The 20,000-nt window shown below is 43.4% G+C and overlaps 1 protein-coding gene across 2 annotated transcripts in view; it reads right to left on the minus strand.

Annotated features, from left to right (window-relative positions):
- The window catches only part of LOC143297820 (organic cation transporter protein-like), a 40,402-nt gene extending 21,974 nt beyond the window's left edge, over positions 1 to 18,428 (minus strand). The window contains exons 1-2 of one of the 2 annotated variants that reach the window (XM_076610328.1): positions 18,256 to 18,428; positions 16,588 to 17,999 (exon numbers count right to left, since the gene is read on the minus strand). In XM_076610328.1, the coding sequence (XP_076466443.1) occupies positions 16,588 to 16,730 (143 nt within the window). In that variant the 5' untranslated portion in view covers positions 16,731 to 17,999; positions 18,256 to 18,428. Of the gene's footprint in view, positions 1 to 16,587; positions 18,000 to 18,206 lie in introns of both variants that reach the window. The other variant, XM_076610329.1, reaches the window with a different exon arrangement.
- Positions 18,429 to 20,000: the final 1,572 nt, after the last annotated feature.

A 20,000-nucleotide genomic window follows, 5' to 3' on the forward strand; every position in this document is an offset into this window, starting at 1 on the left:
AACCTATTGATAACGCTGATATATTAATATTCATTTCGTCTATTCTAAAATGGAACAAAATGAAAAAAGTTTCGCAACGATTTTATGGACATGCTGTCATTTATCATATTTTTTACGCTCCTGAGGTGGTGTAACTCTGTATGTAAATCCACGTTCTTTTTATTCATCACGGAAGCGAGGTGGCGCTGTTTCCATTCAGTAGTTTAGAATCACTCACGGCACGCTTAGGGCGTCTTTTTACATGATTAGTCACAAACTGCATAAAAAATACGGTATGATTTCGCAGCGTAGTTAAATTAGAAGAAAAAAGTGATGACATGCTTGTTGTCACGCCAAATCAAGACAATTTTCCAACTTTTCATGCTGTTGTCTTGCCGTACTCTAACACAAAGCTTGCAATCTGTTTGGCTGATCTCATGTTGTTTCTGACTGCATTTGAATGAGTGAGGGGGATGTGGAACATTCAAGCTCTCTCTCTCTCTCGTACGGGGAGCTCTTTTTCTTCTTCTGCTTCAAGAGCAGCCAGGTACTTGGCGTATGAATATTCTGGTGCCACGTAGTTCACTATGTCCACGAACATGAGTTTTGGAATGGCGGTACACATATACTTTGATCGATTATTGGACGGATATCGATCGCTGGATGTAGAAAAGCATATGCATTCTTATTCCACTTCCCTCACAAATATTAAAGTTCGTTCGTTCGTTTGTTGAGTCAGTCGCCAGAAGTCTATATGTTTGTAGCTTTTGTGGGACGCACACCCACACACACACACCCATACCCCCCCCCCCCCCCCCCCCCCCCCCCCCCCCCCCCCCCCCCCTCACACACACACACACAAACACACACGTAATGTGTGAAGTGGTAGCTTAAAAAAAAAGACAGTATTTTGGCAACGTACCTCCTTGTTTACTATAACCTTGGAAACGACGAACTCTATCATTGCTTTTGCGCCGGGGATGTCAAGGCGCACTCACCTGTTTCTCTCTCTCTCTCTCTCTCTCTCTCTCTCTCTCTCTCTCTCTCTGTCTGTCTGTCTGTCTGTCTGTCTCTCATTCCCTCCCTCTCTCTGTATGTCGCTCGCGTGCCGGTGCCCTCGATAAAAGACTGTTAGTTTTCTTGATGTCATGATGGAGAAGGTAAATGGGAGAAACAATGGGGTGGGGGTGTGTGGAATGTATAGGAGATAAGAGGGTTGGTGGAAAAGGCAAACTGGAAGGGGGTAAACGGAAAAAGAGGAAGAGGGGTGGCCAGGGGTGGAGATCATCATACAGTAATTCGGGTCATCCATGGGGTAAGAGGGGGTCGGGTGGTCCAGCGGATCGCCGGTCACTTCAATCGATTTACTGATTGACCTATGGTCTGCTAATGAGGGGTATGTTAATGATCAAACCAACAGTACAAACTTGAGCTCCGCCAGCTCACTTTATATTTCTGAGCTGGATGTAAAAAAAAAAAAAGAAGAAAACACCCGCATATGCATGTTTATTCCACTACTCTCATTAAAACAAAGTTGGTTTGTTCGTTCAATCAGTCGCCACGTGTTTGTAGGTTTTGGGACACACACACACACACGCGCGCGCACACACACACACACACACACACACACACACACACACACACACACACACGCACGCACGCACGCAGGCACGCACGCACGCACATACACAGTCTTTTCAGGTCTGTCATATTCAAATTGTATGTACACACACACAAACAAACACACACAAACAAACACACACACACAAGCAAACACACACACACACACACACAGCGAACAAATCGTCTGATTTCAGGGCGTTGACTCTGAGTTTAGGGTTACTAGGTCAAATCAACAACGAGATCATCTTCTTTGACAAAGACAACTGCAGTATATAAGTGGGACGTGTCTGTTTCCCTGGCATTGAGCCACAGTCACCGGTTACAACAACAGGCGCTGACGCGTTTCGTATCGTGTTGTGTGAATGTTTGGCACGCGCGAGGAGAAATACCGACCCGATGTTTATCATGTTTTTTTTTTCTGGGACACAGGTGAAAAATTCACCAGCCTACTTCGCCGCATGTTTTTTTGTTTTTTTTAAGTGGTAGAGAGGTGAGACGGTCCTCTTTCCTGACACTGTTTGGAGCTCCGTGGCCTAGTGTATAGTTTATCAGGATTACTAAACACTAAGGTTTATTCTTGGGGCATATCAATTATTAATTGATATTATTCATAGTTCTAAAGTCGCACAGTTATCCCCTTATGGAGAGTTACATTACATAATATTTGATCACACCCCTTCCAGAGAAACCTCAGTTGAAATTAATTAGTACAATGTGCTTAGCATTCCTCCCTTTAATCTCAAAATCAGTGTCGCTTGAACAAAGGCGTATTCATGTATGAAACCATGTAGAAAGCAATGGGAAACATTACCACATCATCCCTGTCCATGGTAACAAATACTGATTCCAGAAAGTATCGTTTAGTCGTAAATAATAGGTTCTCGGTTTGTTTTTTTGTTGTTGTTGTTGTTTTTTTTTGTTTTGTTTTTGTGTGTGTGTTGTTTTTTTGTTTTTTTTTGTTTTTTGTTGTTGTTGTTCGATTTTCATGAAATTATCATTCTTTTCTTCTTCTCTTTTCGAGTCATGACATTGATTTCACCGGGGGGTACCCGTTATGCCGCCGTCCCGCTATGCCGCCGTCCCGTTATGCCGCCGACCCGCTATGCCGCTATCCCGCTTTATTCCCTTTCGCTTTTCATCACATGCGCGTGAAAAGTGATATATGACAGTAGCAGTTTTCACAAATGACGTATATTATGATGTAAACACTGAATGACACTAAAACTCGCCATTTAGAGGCGGGCTCGTGCAAATGCAAACTAAATGATAAAAAATATGTATTCAGGACAAATGTAATACTTTCAATTTTCTACATTTTTAATGAGAAACAAAACCAATAACAAGCAAAAAGAAAAAAAAAGTGTGCTAGGAACGAATTTTAAAGGAAAGTTTCTTGTACAGATCATTTCTCCACTAGTATCTATAGCCCCAAACAAGGAAATGGCGGAAACAATCTTCTAATGTACTGCAAATGTAAAATGCCCTGGTACCGAAAGGGAATAAAATCATATTACCGCAGACCCATTGTCAAACAATCTCTCTCTCTCTCTCTCTCTCTCTCTCTCACACACACACACACACACACACACACACATACACACACACAGACACATACCCAATCACACTCAAAAAGAAATAAAAGATCATAACAACCAATGTTTGTCCCAAACAAACTTTTTTGTGACAAAAGACAATCCGTAAACGGGTCGGCACAACGGGTCGGCGGCATAGCGGGTCGGCGGCACAACGAAGTCTAAGGTTTGCTCTCTTCCTTTTCTCTTCTTTCTCTCCCTTCCGTCTTAGTCTTTCCTTCTTCTTCTTTTTATTTTATTTCATTTTATTTCTTCTTTCTTTTCTTCTTCTTTTTGTTTGTTTGTAAGGACATGGTGAAAAGATTTCATGTTATTACTTCACCTTCAATAAAACCGGGCACTAAAGTTCCACTTCGGTCGCTGTCTTTCTGTACACAGTGTGGTACGGATACTTCTGTCAGAGACCACGCTCTACACACTTTACAAACACCTGTTCCTCCCAACCCAAAGAAAAAAAACGAATTTAATTATGTTAACAGTTCACAAGTTCAAACGAGACACGAGCTTTATTGAATAGAAAATACACACACACACACACACACACGCCTGCGGGTTAAACCTGTCTGTCCCAATCCATCCCTCTCCACTGCCCCCAGAAATCAAGGCACTGTGAGCATTGGAACATTACACACAAGCACCTTTTGCACACATCGTACATACAAGCAGCAGCAACAACAACAACAACAGCAAAAGAGAAAGTAACACACATACAGCTGACTTGCCCTGTTTTTGAAAACGTTGATGATGACCTGTTTTTTTACCACAGAAGGTGAAGGTGCTTTCACCTGATTTGGAGGTCACTGGGTCAGCAGATCAGGTCAACAACAATGTGTTGTCTGATCTAGTGTGATGTTTGGGGAAATCACAAACACGTGCGCGCGCGCGCGCGCCCACACACACACACACACACACACACACACACAACACACACACGCACACACACACACACACACACACACACACACGTGGAGACGATTAAAGCTTGGTCTCTGACATAGGAGAGGCGGAATATAAGTATTCATCATCATTATTATCATTTACAGCGTAAAACAACAACAACAACAACAAAACAAAGGCAAACGCACACACACACACACACACACACACACACACACACACACACACAGAGTACAAGGTCTGTCTGGTCGTTGCAATTTCATACAGTCTAAGTCTTCAACCAATTCAGTCGCAAGGGGCTTTGGTATCATTGAATATGACATTCAAACTGTATAAAATGTACAGACTCGTCCTGGTGAACTTGATCATGTTCAGTAGAAGGACAGTGGGTGACATCAGACCAGAGTAGAGGATAGGTCAGTAAGAACTGCTTTATCTATTATTGTATTGTATTACTCTTTTGTCACGAGAGATTTCTCTCTATGAAATTCGGGCTGCTCCTCCCGGGTGAAGCGCGTCGCTACACTGAGAACGCCACCCATGCATACATACATACCTACATACAAACCTACATATATATATATATATATATATATATATGTATATATATATATCCCCCCCCCCTCCCCCCCTTTCTTCTGCCTGTAGTGTCATTTGTTTTCCTATCGAAGTGGATTTTTCTACAGAATTTTGCCAGGGACAACCCTTTTGTTGCCGTGGGTTCTTTTTTTACTTGCACTACGTGCGCGCTGCACACGGGACTTGGTTTAACGTCTCATCCGAATGACCAGCGTCCAGACCACCACTACTCAAGGTCCAGTGAAGGGGGAGAAAATACTGGCGACTGTGCCGTGATTCGAACCAGTGCGTCAGATTCTCTCGCTTCCTAGGCGGACACGTTACGGCAAGGCCACACTCCACCATCATTCACAATTTCCAAAACATTGTTCTCCACCCCATCCCAACATTGCAATGTTTTTAAAAGAGAATATGTGAAATGCTTTTATTTGAGAACATATGTTTATTACTCTTGTTTAATCAAGTTATCCGCGTGTGTGGGGTGGGGGGTGGGGGTGGGGTGCGGGGGGGTGCTGATTATCTGGTTGTGGTTTTCCGCAATTCATCTTTATTCTTATCTTATCTGTCTATTATAATCAATGTGCAGTATAGTAGGCTATGTTTATAATTATATTCAAATAATGTTTCTTAATTCTTTCTGTTTTTACATTAAGAACACTAGTTATTACCTGCAGTGTGTGGATGTATGTATGAAACGATGTATGTGATATTTTTTACATTTGTATCTTCGTAATATTTGTAGGGGCTGTTGTTGGCTTTTACAGTTATGGTCCCCATGTTGTTTACTTGTCTATGTTGTGATAATGCACCTGACCAAATTTCTCCAGTTGGAGATAATAAAGTTATTCTTATCTTATCTCCTTTCCGACTCTCAATTTTTTTTTTTCGATCATGAACTCAGACCTTCTTTCATTTAACTTATAACAATTTTCGATTTGAGCTGGACGGAGGGGGGGTTTGGGGGGTTGAAGCATAATAATTTTATTATGTTGAGAATAAATCAGAAATGTAAAATCTGTGCGGGTCAATTTGAGGGTGAAGGGTATGTGGGGGGGATCTGGGCATTAAGGAGCAGTTAACACATGTTCAGCGAGCATTGTCTTCGGTCTCAGCTGAATGAGAGATAACGAATGACGAACTTTGTTTATTGACGGAAGCGGTAAAAAGAATAAATGGTTATTTACACCCACCACCCCCGAAAAAAAAAAAAAAAAAAAAAAAAAGATAGAAAGAAAAGATCACTGGAAAAGAAATTGGGGCCGGGAGAGAGAAAGAGAGAGAGAAGAGAGGGGGGGGGGGGGGGGGGGGGGGGGGGGGGGAGTGAGGCGGAGAGACATCGAAAGGAGGGGGAAAAGATAACTGTGTCAGTAGTATCATTTTATTGACACGGAAGCGCTGTTGACACTCGACTCATAACTCCATCGACACGCACCTCTTCTAATCAGCATTACCCCAAGGACAAATCTAAAGCACAGGTAACTGTGATGCACTGTATGCAGGATTTTTTTGATTTTTTTTTTTTTTTTAGGGGGGGGGGGGAGGGGGGGGGAGTCTACGAAGCCCCACTCCATTCATCAACCGCGTGACCGGGTAGTGACTTGAGCGTGTCTCAGAAAAACGGAAGACAGGTCGGTGTAACCCTCTCAGACTACCCCCCTCCCCTGCTGTAGTTTTTACCCCGCCGGGGGGGCAATCTGGGCTGGCTTCGAATTGACCTTTGGGGTAATTTTTTTTTTATATATATGCCCGGTGAAAATCAACCCCACTCCATCCAATCCTCCCTTTCACCCCTCTCCACCAGTTGGAAATTTCCGCTGTTTATAGGGGTTTAACCGAACTATTAAAAACAAAAACAAAAAAAACAACAACAAAAACCCAGTAAGGTTGTTCTGGGTTAGTCTGTAATGACACCCCTACGTCATTTTTTCTCCAAACATGGGGGCGGTCTATTCTAATAGTCTGCATTGATTCTAACATGGCCTCCGGAGCTCATTTCAAACTCGCCAACAATGACCCCCATCAATATGATGATGATGATGATATGAATACTTATATAGCGCCTGTCTTCGGTCGGTGACCAGCACCAGGCGCTTTACAAACACAGAGTCATTTGCATAACATACTGCCTACCTGGGTAGAGCTGACTGACAGCTGCCACTGGGCGTTCAACGTTCGTTTCTTTGTCATTCAATCAAGTTTTAGGCACGCGCACATACCCTCATACAGACATGTAACATTTTACGTTTATGACTTTTTTTTTTATTTACCTCGCCACGAAAGCAGCCACATTCCGTGTGCATGTTGGGTATGTTCTTGTTTCCAGAACCCACCGTGCGCTGACATGGATTACAGGATCTTTTACGTGCATATTTGATCTTCTGCGTGCGTATTCGTACGCACACAAAAAGGGTTCAGACACAAGCATGTCTGCATACATGTTGAGCTGGGAGATCTCCACCCTTTACCCACCGGTCGCACGGATACCGAGCTTCCAGGCCTGTCTATGATTATAGACTCCCGGGATTCGGGCTATCCGGGATCGCCAGATCTGACCCCTGTGTAAAAACCAATGGGGAGGGGGATCGGGGAGTACGAAATACCGGTAGTTCTCGTAAGACAAGTGCGCCAGACACTAACGCAGCTTGACAAGAACGTGTCAGCACTGCGCCAATTTTTTCTTTTCTTTTTTTTTTAAACCGAAGAATATGGGTCACAGCTGCAACGATGAATAGACACTTTTTTGGGGGTGGGTAGGTGGTGGTGGTGAGAAGGTGGGAGGAAGGGGAGGGGGGGTTATTGGGGGTATTGTCCTCTGCAAGATGACTTCAGGTCAGACCACACGTTGACCTGACCCAGTAACCTGAAGAAAACATGCCCAGCTGGAATGTATTCTCTCTCTCTCTCTCTCTCTCTCTGTGTGTGTGTGTGTGTGTGTGTGTGTGTAAGGCGGACAGACAGAGAGAGAGAGAGAGACAGAGAATCTGTATTTTCTGAGAGAAACGATGGAGAGATAAGGGCAGATTCGTGATCAAATTTAAACACATTTGGAATTAGTTGCAAACCTTGAATATAATTTACATTTTTTCCTACATTGAGAGATAGATAGGCAGATAGACAAACAGATATAGATAGTTAGATATATAAACAGACAGATGTATAGATAAACAGAATGATATATAGAGAAAGTGAGAGACAGACAGGCAGACGAATAGGTAGACAGAGCGAGACACAGATGGACATATCCTTCATTTTCAACACTTCGTATTCCTTATTCTCAAGACTTTATTTTGGTTTATTCTCAATGTTTTCGAAATACAGCAGTGTTTTAATTGTAAATACTGAAAGTGAGTGATAATAATTTGTTCATTTCTATTATAGCTGATCAACAACTTTAAGTTTTGACCTGGAATAGAATAGATGTGCTCATCGACTGGTTCCAATCGTATCATGTGAAGAGGACAAATGTCCTAAGCTTGTGTAAGTCCGGACATTTGTCCTATTGTTGTCCGCATGGATGTATATCCCTGCCGGTCAGTTACACTCGGGAGTTACGTGGCATCATGGCCAAACAGCAAAGGGGTAAATACCCTTCAAGATAACAGTCAGATGGTCTCGTTCCTGGACACACGCTCTTGCGGGTGAGACGATAAACAGAGGTCTCGTGTGTAGCATGCATTTAGCGCACGTAAAAGAACCCACGGCACGGCAACAAAAGGGTTGTCCCTGCAGGAAAAATCCACTTCGATTGGAAAACAAATACAACTCAAGCAGAAAAGAAATTTAAAAAGGAAGAAAAGGAAAGAAAAAGAAAAAAAAGAAAGAAAGAAAAGAAAACGGAATCACAAACAAACAACCAAAAAAAAAAAGGTTGTCCCGAAGGCATTGACATATTTAATGACCGATAATGAAGCACGGCATGCTTGCATCCACTCCAAGGACCCCCCCCCCCGCCCCCCCGCCCCCTCCCACCCCTCCATGTCCCCCATCCACCCCCAGAAAGGTTTCCTCTTCACTGCGTCTGCTTTGACCTAATTCAGCAGATTCGTTTTTTTTGTGTTTTTTTTTTTCTCTCTCTCTTTTTTTTGATTTTTTTTTTCTGACACAGCGTTTCAAATGTGGTCTTCTTGCACTCTGTCTGGTGTGTGTTGTCATGCTGAGAGTATGTAGGTCAGTAAGTGACTGCTCTCCAGAGGAAAATCCCCAAGGATAATTATCTGCCGACATGAACCCTGCTTGTGACTTAAATTAATGCAAGGGGTTTTCTGAGTAGTGTCTCTCTGTCTCTGTCTTTTTTTTGTCTCCGCTGTCATACTGAAGGTGCAAGGTCAAGTCAGTGCACACTTTGTTACTTTGACAGTCCCCCTTCCATACTTTCTCCGAGGTAAGCGATTGCACAACCCTCCCCCCCCCCCCTCCCCAGCAGTCCCCCTATCCCCCAGTAACCCCCCTCGCCCCCTCCCCCCCCCCCCCGTACCCCCCGCCCCACGCTCCCCCTCACCCATCCCCCCCCCAGTCAGGAACCATAACTGTAAGCAATGGAATGGATTCTCTCTCTCTCTCTCTCTCTCTATATATATATATATATATGTATATATATATAATCTCTCCATCCCCCCTCTCTTTCTCTCTTCTCCGTGCTCTAATTGAATGTCTTCTGTTTGCTATTTACCTGTCTGTCTGTCTTAGACTCTTCTCTTGCTCCACATATGTTTTTAATTATGTTCCTGCGCTATGACTTTTTTGTTGTTGTTGTTGTTGTTGTTTTTTTGTTTTTGTTTTCACCCAAGACCTTCTAGCTTCGTATGCCTGTCTGTATATCCCCCTGACTGTCTTCATTTCCTTGAGGTCTGCTAGTGTATAAACTCTCTAGTATTGTGTACTGAAAGTCATGCACGTTCAGTGCAAAAGTTTCAGTTTTCATTTCTCAAGGAGGCGTCAATGCATTCGGACAAATCCATTATAAGCAACACCACATCTGCTATGGGTTTTCTCTCTCTCTCTCTCTTTTTTTCTCTCTCCAGGCCTGACTAAGCGCGTTGGGTTACGCTGCTGGTCAGACATCTGCTTGGCAGATGTGGTGTAGTGTATATATATATAGATTTATCCGAACGCACTGACCCCTCATTGAGCTACTGATAGTGACACTGCAAGGTAGATGTCTGACAGCAGCACTAATCAACGCGCTTAGTCAGGTCTTGTGTGCATGCTTATATATTTGTGTACCTATCAGAGTGTAATTTCTTTTCACATAATTTTGCCAGAGGACAACACTCTCGTTGCCATGAGTTCTTTTTCAGTGCGCCAACTGCGTGCTGCACATGGTACCTCGGTTTATCGTCTCATCCGAAAGACTGCATGGACACGCAGTTTGATTTTCCAGTCAAACTTGGGAGAAAGGGCGAGAGCGGGATTCGAACCTTCACCCTCACGGACTCTCTGTATTGGCAGCCGAGCTACTTAACCATTCTGCCACCTTCCTCAGTTCAAAGACTGGGAAAAAGAAAAAGAAAAAAAAAAGAAAAAGAAAAGAAAAGAAAGCATAACAGTGCTTATCTATCATGATCCAAACAAAAGAATTTATTATTACTTTTTTGTTGGCTTGTTTCCCACCTCTCTCTCTCTCTCTCTCTCTCTCTCTCTCTCTCTCTTTCGCGCGCGCGCTCTTCCCCCTTAAAACAACAGATGCCCCTAGACTTCTGTTGTGAAGAAGAAGGAGGAGGAGGAGTGTCGGAGATTAAGAAGAAGAAGAAGGAGGATAACAATAAGAAGAAGAAGTAGTAGAAGAAGAAGAAGAAGGGGTGAGGAAAAGGACACGGCAGTACAGTACAGTACAGGTGCTTGACAGACCGGTCGCTGAACGCAGCACAGAATTCGGTACAGAGCACGTGCAGCACGTATCACCATTAGCGGCTGTGACCGACATGTTGTTCTCAGGCCTGCAGACACTCACTGTGAACGATCCCATGCGCTGTGCCGCTGTGCCTTACGAGAAACGTGGCTGCTGCTTTGTTGTTGGTGTTGTGTTTTGGTTTCTTTGTTTGTTTGTTTCTGCGTGAAACATTGTTCAACCTCTGTATATTTGAACGGGGGGGCCATCCCTAATGTTTCCCCAGGTCTGTGTTGCTATGCTTCTCGCCAAATTTACATCCCACCAAGGCCAAACCCCCAACCCCCACCCGACCTCCCCGAAGTATATGTCACCATCCTTCGCATCCTATGTCTTTGTTCCCCACAGTGTACATTTTCTGGTCTCAGTTTTCACCAGGCCCTTGTTCCCTCAGGTCCTTGTTCCCCCAGGTCTTTGTTCCCCAAGGCTTTGTTTCCCCCAGGTCTACGTTCCCAAAAGTCTTATGTTCTTCCAGTTTACTTTCAGCCAGGTCTAAATTGAAAGACACAAGACCTGGGCACCCTTTCGGTGAAACTGCCCTTTTTCGAGAGAACAGACACAAAGATAACGTCGAAACGAATATACATTGTTTACTTGCCCTTTTCAACTGGTAGCCTGAGCAGCACTGACTTGACGTTGTGTGTGTGTACCTTATGAATGGAGAGAGTTACTAATCCTTACTATTTGTTAATCATTTCATCTCCTGGCCCCGCCCCTCCCCCACCCCCGCCCACACACACACACATCTTCCTCTTGCCTCAGTCCCTTCGCCTCTTCACTTCTGTCCCTCCCCCTCCCCCTCCCCCACCCCCCCCCACTCCCGACGGCCCCATCCCCACCCCCTCACCACTTCTCTGACAAGACAAGACAAGACGTGTTTATTTCAGGAAGAAACGCCCGTGGGGACACATGGAAAGGCCACGAAAGATCAATGACAATGACATGATCAATGTCATGACCAATGACATGACTTGGGCAATGATCACGTGCCTGATTGTAGTTTGTGCTCTGGCACGCTGAAGACGGATCCATCCGCTGTATAGGTCACGACGTCAACAACGTCTGGACATGTACATGTGCTCATCTGCGTGGGGTTGGTTATCTTGCACCCCAGTGACCTGGATGAACTGCTGCATTTACGTACTGCTTCACATCAGCTGTTTGAAGTGGACTGCCCGATTAGGGTTTGACCTCCTATCAATATGAAGGGTGAGGACTTCATGGTATCGGAAGCTATGGACACTATTTATTTTAGGCCTGACAACATTATTTTGACTTCTTTTCTTTATTGACAACAAAATTATACTGATATAATGTGTACGAAGGATTACTGTGTTTTTAATCAATACATTTAACGCATATTTGAAAACATGTTACAACATATTGAAACATGGATTCCACGTTCAAATCTTAGTTCTGCGAAGTTCCATTCTTATTAGCTTTTTGAATGAAGTCTGAAAAAAATAAAAACGAAACTTGAAAGAGGCAATGAAGCATATATATGTAGCAGGAAGAGAAGAAACATATTCGTGGGTGTCAGAATAATTACCAAATAATACACGTCTGATGACATGAATATGATATATTTCTGATACATTTCTACAACCGTTTCTTGTATCGCTTGCGTGTGTATGAGTGCGTACACATGTTTGTCTATGTGCGCATTGCATGCATGTGTACATGTATGTATGTTTATATGTATGGTATGCATGCATGTAGGTATATGTTTGAATATATACATATATCTATGTGCTGTGGCACAAACGGAAAGGTGACAGACTTCTGACTCGGTGTTCAATGTTCGTTGTGTGTGTGTGTGTGTGTGTGTGTGTGTGTGTGTGTGCTACTGTATGTCTGGTAGACCATTTTACGTTGCTTGTATATAATTCGTTGTTTTCGTTGCATAAAAAAAACAACAACAACGAAACATCAGAATGATTAATATAATTAAAAGCGTCTATGGATTTTTTTTTTCTATTCTCCTCATTATTTTTTTGTCTGTTCACAAGAATTTAGTCATAAAAATTTCTTCTCTTCTCCGTGGTTTAGTAAAATAATATTATTATAAATAATAAGATGTATATTTTTTTTTGAAAGGTCAATGGTAATTACTCTTCTCCTATTTGCTTTATTGTCTATTCATAGCAAGGCAATTCATTCAACGAAATTTCCTAATCCTTTCGTTTGTTTATGTCTGCTGACTTTAAGGTACTTTAGACAACGAAATTTTAGACTTCTCACATGTTCATTATCAATCCATGAACGGAGATTCAGTGAATAGAAATGTCTCATCCTATTCATTGGTCCAATGTCTGTTCACTAGTGACTAGGTTGTTTTGTCAATGAATAGTTCCCGCTCTTCTCACTGGCGTATTGTTTGGTGATTCTGGAAAAAAAAAGGGCAATATCTCACTCTTCTGATTGGTTTATCGTTCATTCGCGACAAGGTGATCAAAACCCCTTCAGTGCCAAGGGTTAAACAGTAGAAAGTGGTGTTTCTGGTCATAAAACATTATCCAAAGCAATAAGCCTAAAACTGAGAAAATGATCCGGAGATATACCACTCTGGACAAACTGTGTGAATTTTTAGCCCTCCAGAGCTATTTCTCTTTTCCCGATGACGTCATCAGTGGCGTCACTATGCACGTACGTAATACATTTATGGCAGTCAAGGGGTTTTAACTCTCTCCATACGAACGGCGAAAGAGACGACATTAACAGCGTTTCACCCCAATTACCATCATCAAAATATTGCAAGCGGAAAGCTCTTATACTGAAGACGTGAATGTTGACAAAGAATACCACAATTCTGACGACGGAAGCTAAAGGTTAGATCATTGAGACAGCCACTGGACATCCGAGGGGTCTGTGTAGAGGAGAAGAGGACTGGCCGTACTGAGTGAGTTAAGACAATGAACACTTCTCAGTCTCCTCACTGACTGTCCATTCCCTTTACAAAGTGATTCAGTCAATGGGCAACCTTAGGTGCCTTTGTCAATTCCGCATCGAAGCAGCATGTCTGTCATGTCAACATCGCCTGGTATAACAGTTTCAGATTGTTTGTTTAACAGAGGCGTCGGAGCGTGTGTGGAATGATCCATTCAAATACACTACACCACACTCGCTTAAAATGATAATTAAAAAAAAAGGGGGTGAAGGAGGGAGGAGGAGCAAGAATGAAAGAGATGAGGGAGAATTTCGCATTGAAATGAATAAACTAAGTAACTAGATAAAAAAAATGTAAATGAAAGATTAACATATGGTGTCACTAACACACACACACACACACACACACACACACACACACACACACACACACACGCACGCACGCACGCACGCACGGACGCACGCACGAACTCGCGTGCGCGCACGGACACATTTGCAAAAAAACTTATACAATAATACACTACTCACACATATCTGCACACGAATACACACACATGCACGATAACTAAAACTGGATACACAACCACATAATCCTAGATTATGTAATCCTAGACCAGTCTCTTTCCTTCCAACAGCACATTTCGAATATCTGTAAAGTTGCCTATTTGGAACTGCGTAGAATCAGCTCTATCCGCCACTATCTCTCAACCGATGCAACCAAGACACTTGTATGCTCTCTGGTTCTCTCAAGATTGGATTACTGCAACTCTCTTTTGGCCGGCCTTCCCAAATATCTGTTAGAGAGACTCCAACGAATTCAGAATAACGCTGCCAGACTCATTTGCAGAGCTTCTAAATTTGACCATGTTTCTCCTCTCCTTCAGTCTCTCCACTGGTTGCCTGTTTCTGATCGAATAGACTATAAGCTATCCACTCTGACCTTTTCTGCAGTCAATGGATCTCGCCCCAAGTATCTTTCTGAACTCCTCCATATCTATACCCCGTCTCGCCAGCTCCGCTCTTCCTCTGATACTCGACTTCACGTCAGAAGTAAGACCTATAGACACAGATCGTTTTCTTTTCAATCGCCAAAGACGTGGAACAAGCTCCCTGATAACCTCCGTCATTCTGATTCCCTCGCATCTTTTAATTCTCGTCTCAAAACTCACCTCTTCCCTCAGCAGTAAGTTCAATTGCGGCAGGTCCACTTCCTTTGCGTTAGCTGTGCTTGACTATGTATGTATACATATGTATGTGTACATAACTACATGCATGTATATGAATGTGTATTGTGTGCGCGTGCGTTTATGTAAGTGTGTGCCTGCCTATGTGTGCGTATGTTGTGTGTGTGCGCGTGCGTGCGTGCGTGCGTGCGTGCGTGTGTGTGTGTGTGTGTGTGTGTGTGTGTGTGTGTGTGTGTGTGTAGTCATATTTTGGTGTGTGTATGTAACATAGATGTAATGTTTTATGTTAACAAAGCGTTTTTGTAAAGCACCTAGAGCAGATTTCTGGATAGTGTGCTATATAAGTATCCATTATTATTATTATTATTATAAAAAGAAACAAAAACCAAACATGTAACCCGATCAATCCAAGTCTGCCCTTTTCTGCCATTGCTATAGTCTCACACCTTAAGAATTTGACTGGGATTGACTTTATGGAGAAAGGGCAGAGAGAGAGAGAGAGAAAGAAAACGAGAGAGAGTGAGAGACAGAGAGACAGAGGGAGGAATGAACGATACAGAGACCGAGACAGAGAGAGAGAGAGAGAGAGAGAGAGAGAGAGAGAGGAACGAACGATACAGAGACAGACAGACAGAGAGAGAGAGAGGAACGAACGATACAGAGATAGAGACAGAGAGGGGGGAGAACGAACGATACAGAGAGAGAGAGAGAGAGAGAGGAACGAACGATACAGAGACAGACAGACAGAGAGAGAGAGAGGAACGAACGATACAGAGACAGACAGACAGAGAGAGAGAGAGGAACGAACGATACAGAGATAGAGACAGAGAGGGGGGAGAACGAACGATACAGAGACAGAGAGAGAGAGAGAGAGAGAGAGAGAGAGAGAGAGAGAGGAACGAACGATACAGAGACAGAGAGAGAGGGGGGGGAGAACGAACGATACAGAGACACACACAGAGAGAGAGAGAGAGAGAGAGAGAGAGAGGAACGAACGATACAGAGACAGAGAGAGAGGGGGGGGAGAACGAACGATACAGAGACACAGAGAGAGAGAGAGAGAGAGAGAGAGAGAGAGAGAGAGAGAGTGGAACGAACGATACAGAGACAGACAGAGAGAGAGAGAGAGAAAGGGAGAGAGAGAGAGAGAGGAACGAACGATAGACACACACACACACACAGAGAGAGAGAGAGAGAGAGAGAGAGAGAGAGAGAGAGAGGAACGAACGATACAGAGACAAAGAGAGACAAAGAGAGAGACAGAGAAAGAGACAGAGGAAACGAAACGAAACGAAATGAATTTATATTCAATTACAGTATTGAAATAAGCACAACTGTTTAAAAGAAAATTCCCCAGAGACTGAGAAAGAGAGAGAGGAGAGACGAAAGAAAATGCAGCAGAACGAATTTATATTTCATTACAATAGTGGAATAAGCACTACTGCTTAATACATCTTTTCCTCGGAAAAAGAGAGACAACGAGAGAGAGACACAGAGACAGACAGAGAGAGAGAGAGAGAGGGGAAACTACGAAACGAAACAAATTTGTATTTCACGAGGGTAAAGGAATAATCACAAATAATTCCCCTCCCCCCTCCACCCCTCCCCCCCCCCCCCCACCCCCCCACCCCTCCTTTTTTTTTTTTTTTTTTTTAAAGCCTAACAGAACAGATATTCTGCTAACAGGGAGAGAAAAAAGTCGGCAACATGAACAAACAAACAAACAAACAACAAAACACAACCAGTTATCCAACCAACAAAAGGAGGCGAAGAAACAAACGTTAAAAAAACAACAAACAAATAAACGAACAAACAAAAAACACCATCATCAAACACACATAAAAGCAACAAAGAACAGAAACAGAACAAAGCCAAAGCTAAAAGCCGCAAAGACACACACACACACACACACACACACACACACACACAGGGGGGCGAGAGGGGGGGCATGTTACATCACCTGTGGAAAGGAACCCCCATGTTGAAGACAGAGATCATGACCTGGATACCACACGTCATGGCTGCCGGGCTGAGCAGGAAGAACACCCTCTTCTGGTACCGGCCGAACTCCCCCAGCTGGGCCGTCAGCTCGTCAAACTTCATGCTGACTCTTGGTGCTGCCTGCTCCCCACTCTCTTTTCTTTTCTTTCTTTCTTTCTTTCTTTCTTTTGCCTTGGAGAAACTCGTTCACAAACTGGTCATGTCCTTTCGGATTAACGTTGTGAGTGCCGACTGATGTGTGGGTGTTGTTGCTGTTCTTTTTTATTGATGTTGATGTAGTAGTAGTAGTAGTAGTAGTAGTATTGCGTCCGTTCTTTTTACTGTTTTTTTTTTTTTTTTCCTTTAGTTCTTTTTTTTCCCCTTTTGATGCTTTTATTTTCTTTTACTTCTTTTTTTTCAGAGAAAGGTGCCAGAGTCTTTCAACCTTAACAACTAGAATTTTTTTTTTAACTTGCGAAGACGTGCTGTAATTTTTTTTTTTTTAGAACAGGTGATGAAATTCCGGAACAAGATGCAGAAGTCAGTATATGTTCGGTGAAAAAAAACAACAACCCAAAAACAATAGCAACGGTTGTTTTTTTTTAGATACAGTTGTTACTGCGCATACAGAGATAGAGAAAAATAAAGGAAAGAAGAAAAAAGAAAATCCGTCCAGGACCTAATAATGTGCCACCTAGGGTTTGAGCCTACCCCACCCAACAACACCCAGGTCCACGATCAGACTCCAGATCCACAGACCTTCCCGGAGAGCACAGGGCAGCAGCAAGACAAGACGTGCGGAAGCCGCGACAGAGCCCGGTCAAAGTGAGAGAGGATGACGACTTCACGGCAGATGATAATATAATGACCTCATCAATGCTCGTTTCTTTCCGGACAGTCCCGAACACGCGGTCAGACAGTGGTGTTGCAGGGGTCGTCTGCTTCTCGAACGACCTCGCGTTCGTCACACTGATGATAACAGATGATTGTTGATGACGCTTTGGATTCAAGCTTGCGGCTTTTCAGTCAGCGATAAGAGAGAGCATTGTCCTCTGCACTCTATCGAAAACGTTTGCCTGCGGTGCACAGTCTATCTGTCACGTCTGCAAAAAGAAAAAGGGGTGGGGTGGGGGTTGGGGGACCCCGCCCTTTGACCTCTCCCACACACCGGGTCCCGAAAATAACCTGGTGGAAATCTTTCAGCTGGAAAGTTACCGGGTTGTGTCTGCTATTGCACACAGGAGGAGTTGAAGAGGATGAGCCACTTGTGACAGCAACAGGGTGACATAAAAAGTAAGGAGATTATGGACAGAAGTCGTTGAACTCTGGTGGGTTGTGGTATTCTTCCGGAAAACTGTGCCGCCTTTTTTGCGTTTGAAATAACGACGTTCTCTGCAAAAAAACAAACAAACAAACAAACAAACAAAACCCAACAAAAAACAAACAAACAAAAAAACAACAACAACAAACACACACACAAACAAACAAACAAACAAAAATAGTAAGAGATGGGAATTTTATATCAACCTGTCGTCAACTTAAAGAGAGAGGATTTTTATATCAGCCTGTTTGACGAACAGACAGGAATTTAGCAACAACCTTGATGATGAAGAAACAAGTATTTTATATCGGCGTGTCTGATGCTTGCCTCTGGATAAAACTGTAACTCTGTAACGTTGAAGACGTGGAGAAGATGTAGGCCCAACTTCTGCTCGGTTCTTGACCACCAACAAAGCCACAACACTTCGTGAACCGATAATGATTACTACGGATGTGCTTTACTGGATGCAGAGGCGCTGCAAACCGTTACTCGTCAAAAACCTGTTCACTTGTTTTCTTTTCTTGTGGGAAAGCCACTCTTTAAATAGGAGGTGAGAGCATGAGAGAGAGAGAGAGAGAGAGAGAGAGAGAGAGTGCCATGTTGTTTGTTTTTTTCGGTCGTATCCGGTTATAACTGGATCATGGAGACAGGCATACCTGTTTGTCTGCAGCGCTGCTCACATAGCGTTTCTCAAGCACTCCCCACCATCGCCTCTCCCCTCCCCTGCCACAAGTGTGTGTCATTTACCTTACCAGCTTTTTTTTTCTTTCTTTTTTTTTTTAAGAACAAACAAACGTAAACATTTATTGTCTGTCAACTGAACGCATTCATGTACACACACACACACACACACACACACACACACACACACACACACACACACACACACACACACACACATACGCAGCACACACACACACACACACACACACATGCGCAACACACACACACACATGCGCAACACACACACACACACACACATGCGCACCACACACACACACATGCGCAACACACACACACACACACACACACACATGCGCAACACACACACACACACACACACATACGCAACACACACACACACACACACACACACACATGCGCAACACACACACACAGAGTTGCACGCCAAGTATAAGAGCCCATGCACAATACACACGCACGCGCGCCTGTGTGTACTCGATCTAAGTTCACTGCCCTCTCATGCATAAACAAAGATACAAATAAACATAGAGGTGCACCCATACTCGCTCTCTCATTTCTTCTCTCTCTCTCTCTCTCTTGCGCGCACACACATGCATCCCTCCTTCCCCCCCCTCCCCCCCACACACACAACACCCACCCCCACACACACATACACCCCGCCCCCTTCCACGCAAACCCCCTCCCACACACACGCACCCACATACAACGTCACCGTCTCTCCCCTCTCGGATTCCTTACTCACACTTCCAGCTCTCCCGGCCCTTGTTCAAAGATAAGGGGAAAAAATGAAAGTGATTTGTTAAGGTGTGCGGGCGAAAGTGGTGCATGAAAGGTAAATATGAGTGTGAAAGAAGAAAAAGAAAGATGTGGGGAAAAAAGAGGAGGATGGAGGCTTCACAAAAAAAAAGAAGAAGAAAAAAGAAATGAAAAAGAAAAGTTAAAAAAAAAAAAAAAACCGAAAAGAAAAATGTGCGGAAAAAAAGAGGAGGTTGGAGGCTCCACAAAAAAAGAGAAGAGAAGAAAAGAAAAAAAAAAAAAGAAAGAAAAAATTCCGGGTGTGTTTTTGTTGTTGTTGTTAGTTAGTTAACCCTTTCACCGCCAGTCAATTTAGAGTGCAAAATTCACTTGTGCTATAAACAGAGAAAATATGGCGTCTAAGAATAGCTGGGGATTACCCCTGCGATGTGTAGAAAATATGGCCTATCCCTCCACCAAGCATTAAGAGCAGTAGGTTCATGGATAACAGACCCATGATCCAGTCACTTTTATGTGACATGTGTCCTCTACCTACCTTGTGCATAAATGCGAGATTGACGGTAAAAGGGTTAAGTTAGTTAGTTTGTTTTCATGTTCGAAACCGTTCATTA

Source organism: Babylonia areolata, chromosome 23, assembly GCF_041734735.1.
Source record: "Babylonia areolata isolate BAREFJ2019XMU chromosome 23, ASM4173473v1, whole genome shotgun sequence".
NCBI lineage: Eukaryota > Metazoa > Mollusca > Gastropoda > Neogastropoda > Buccinidae > Babylonia > Babylonia areolata.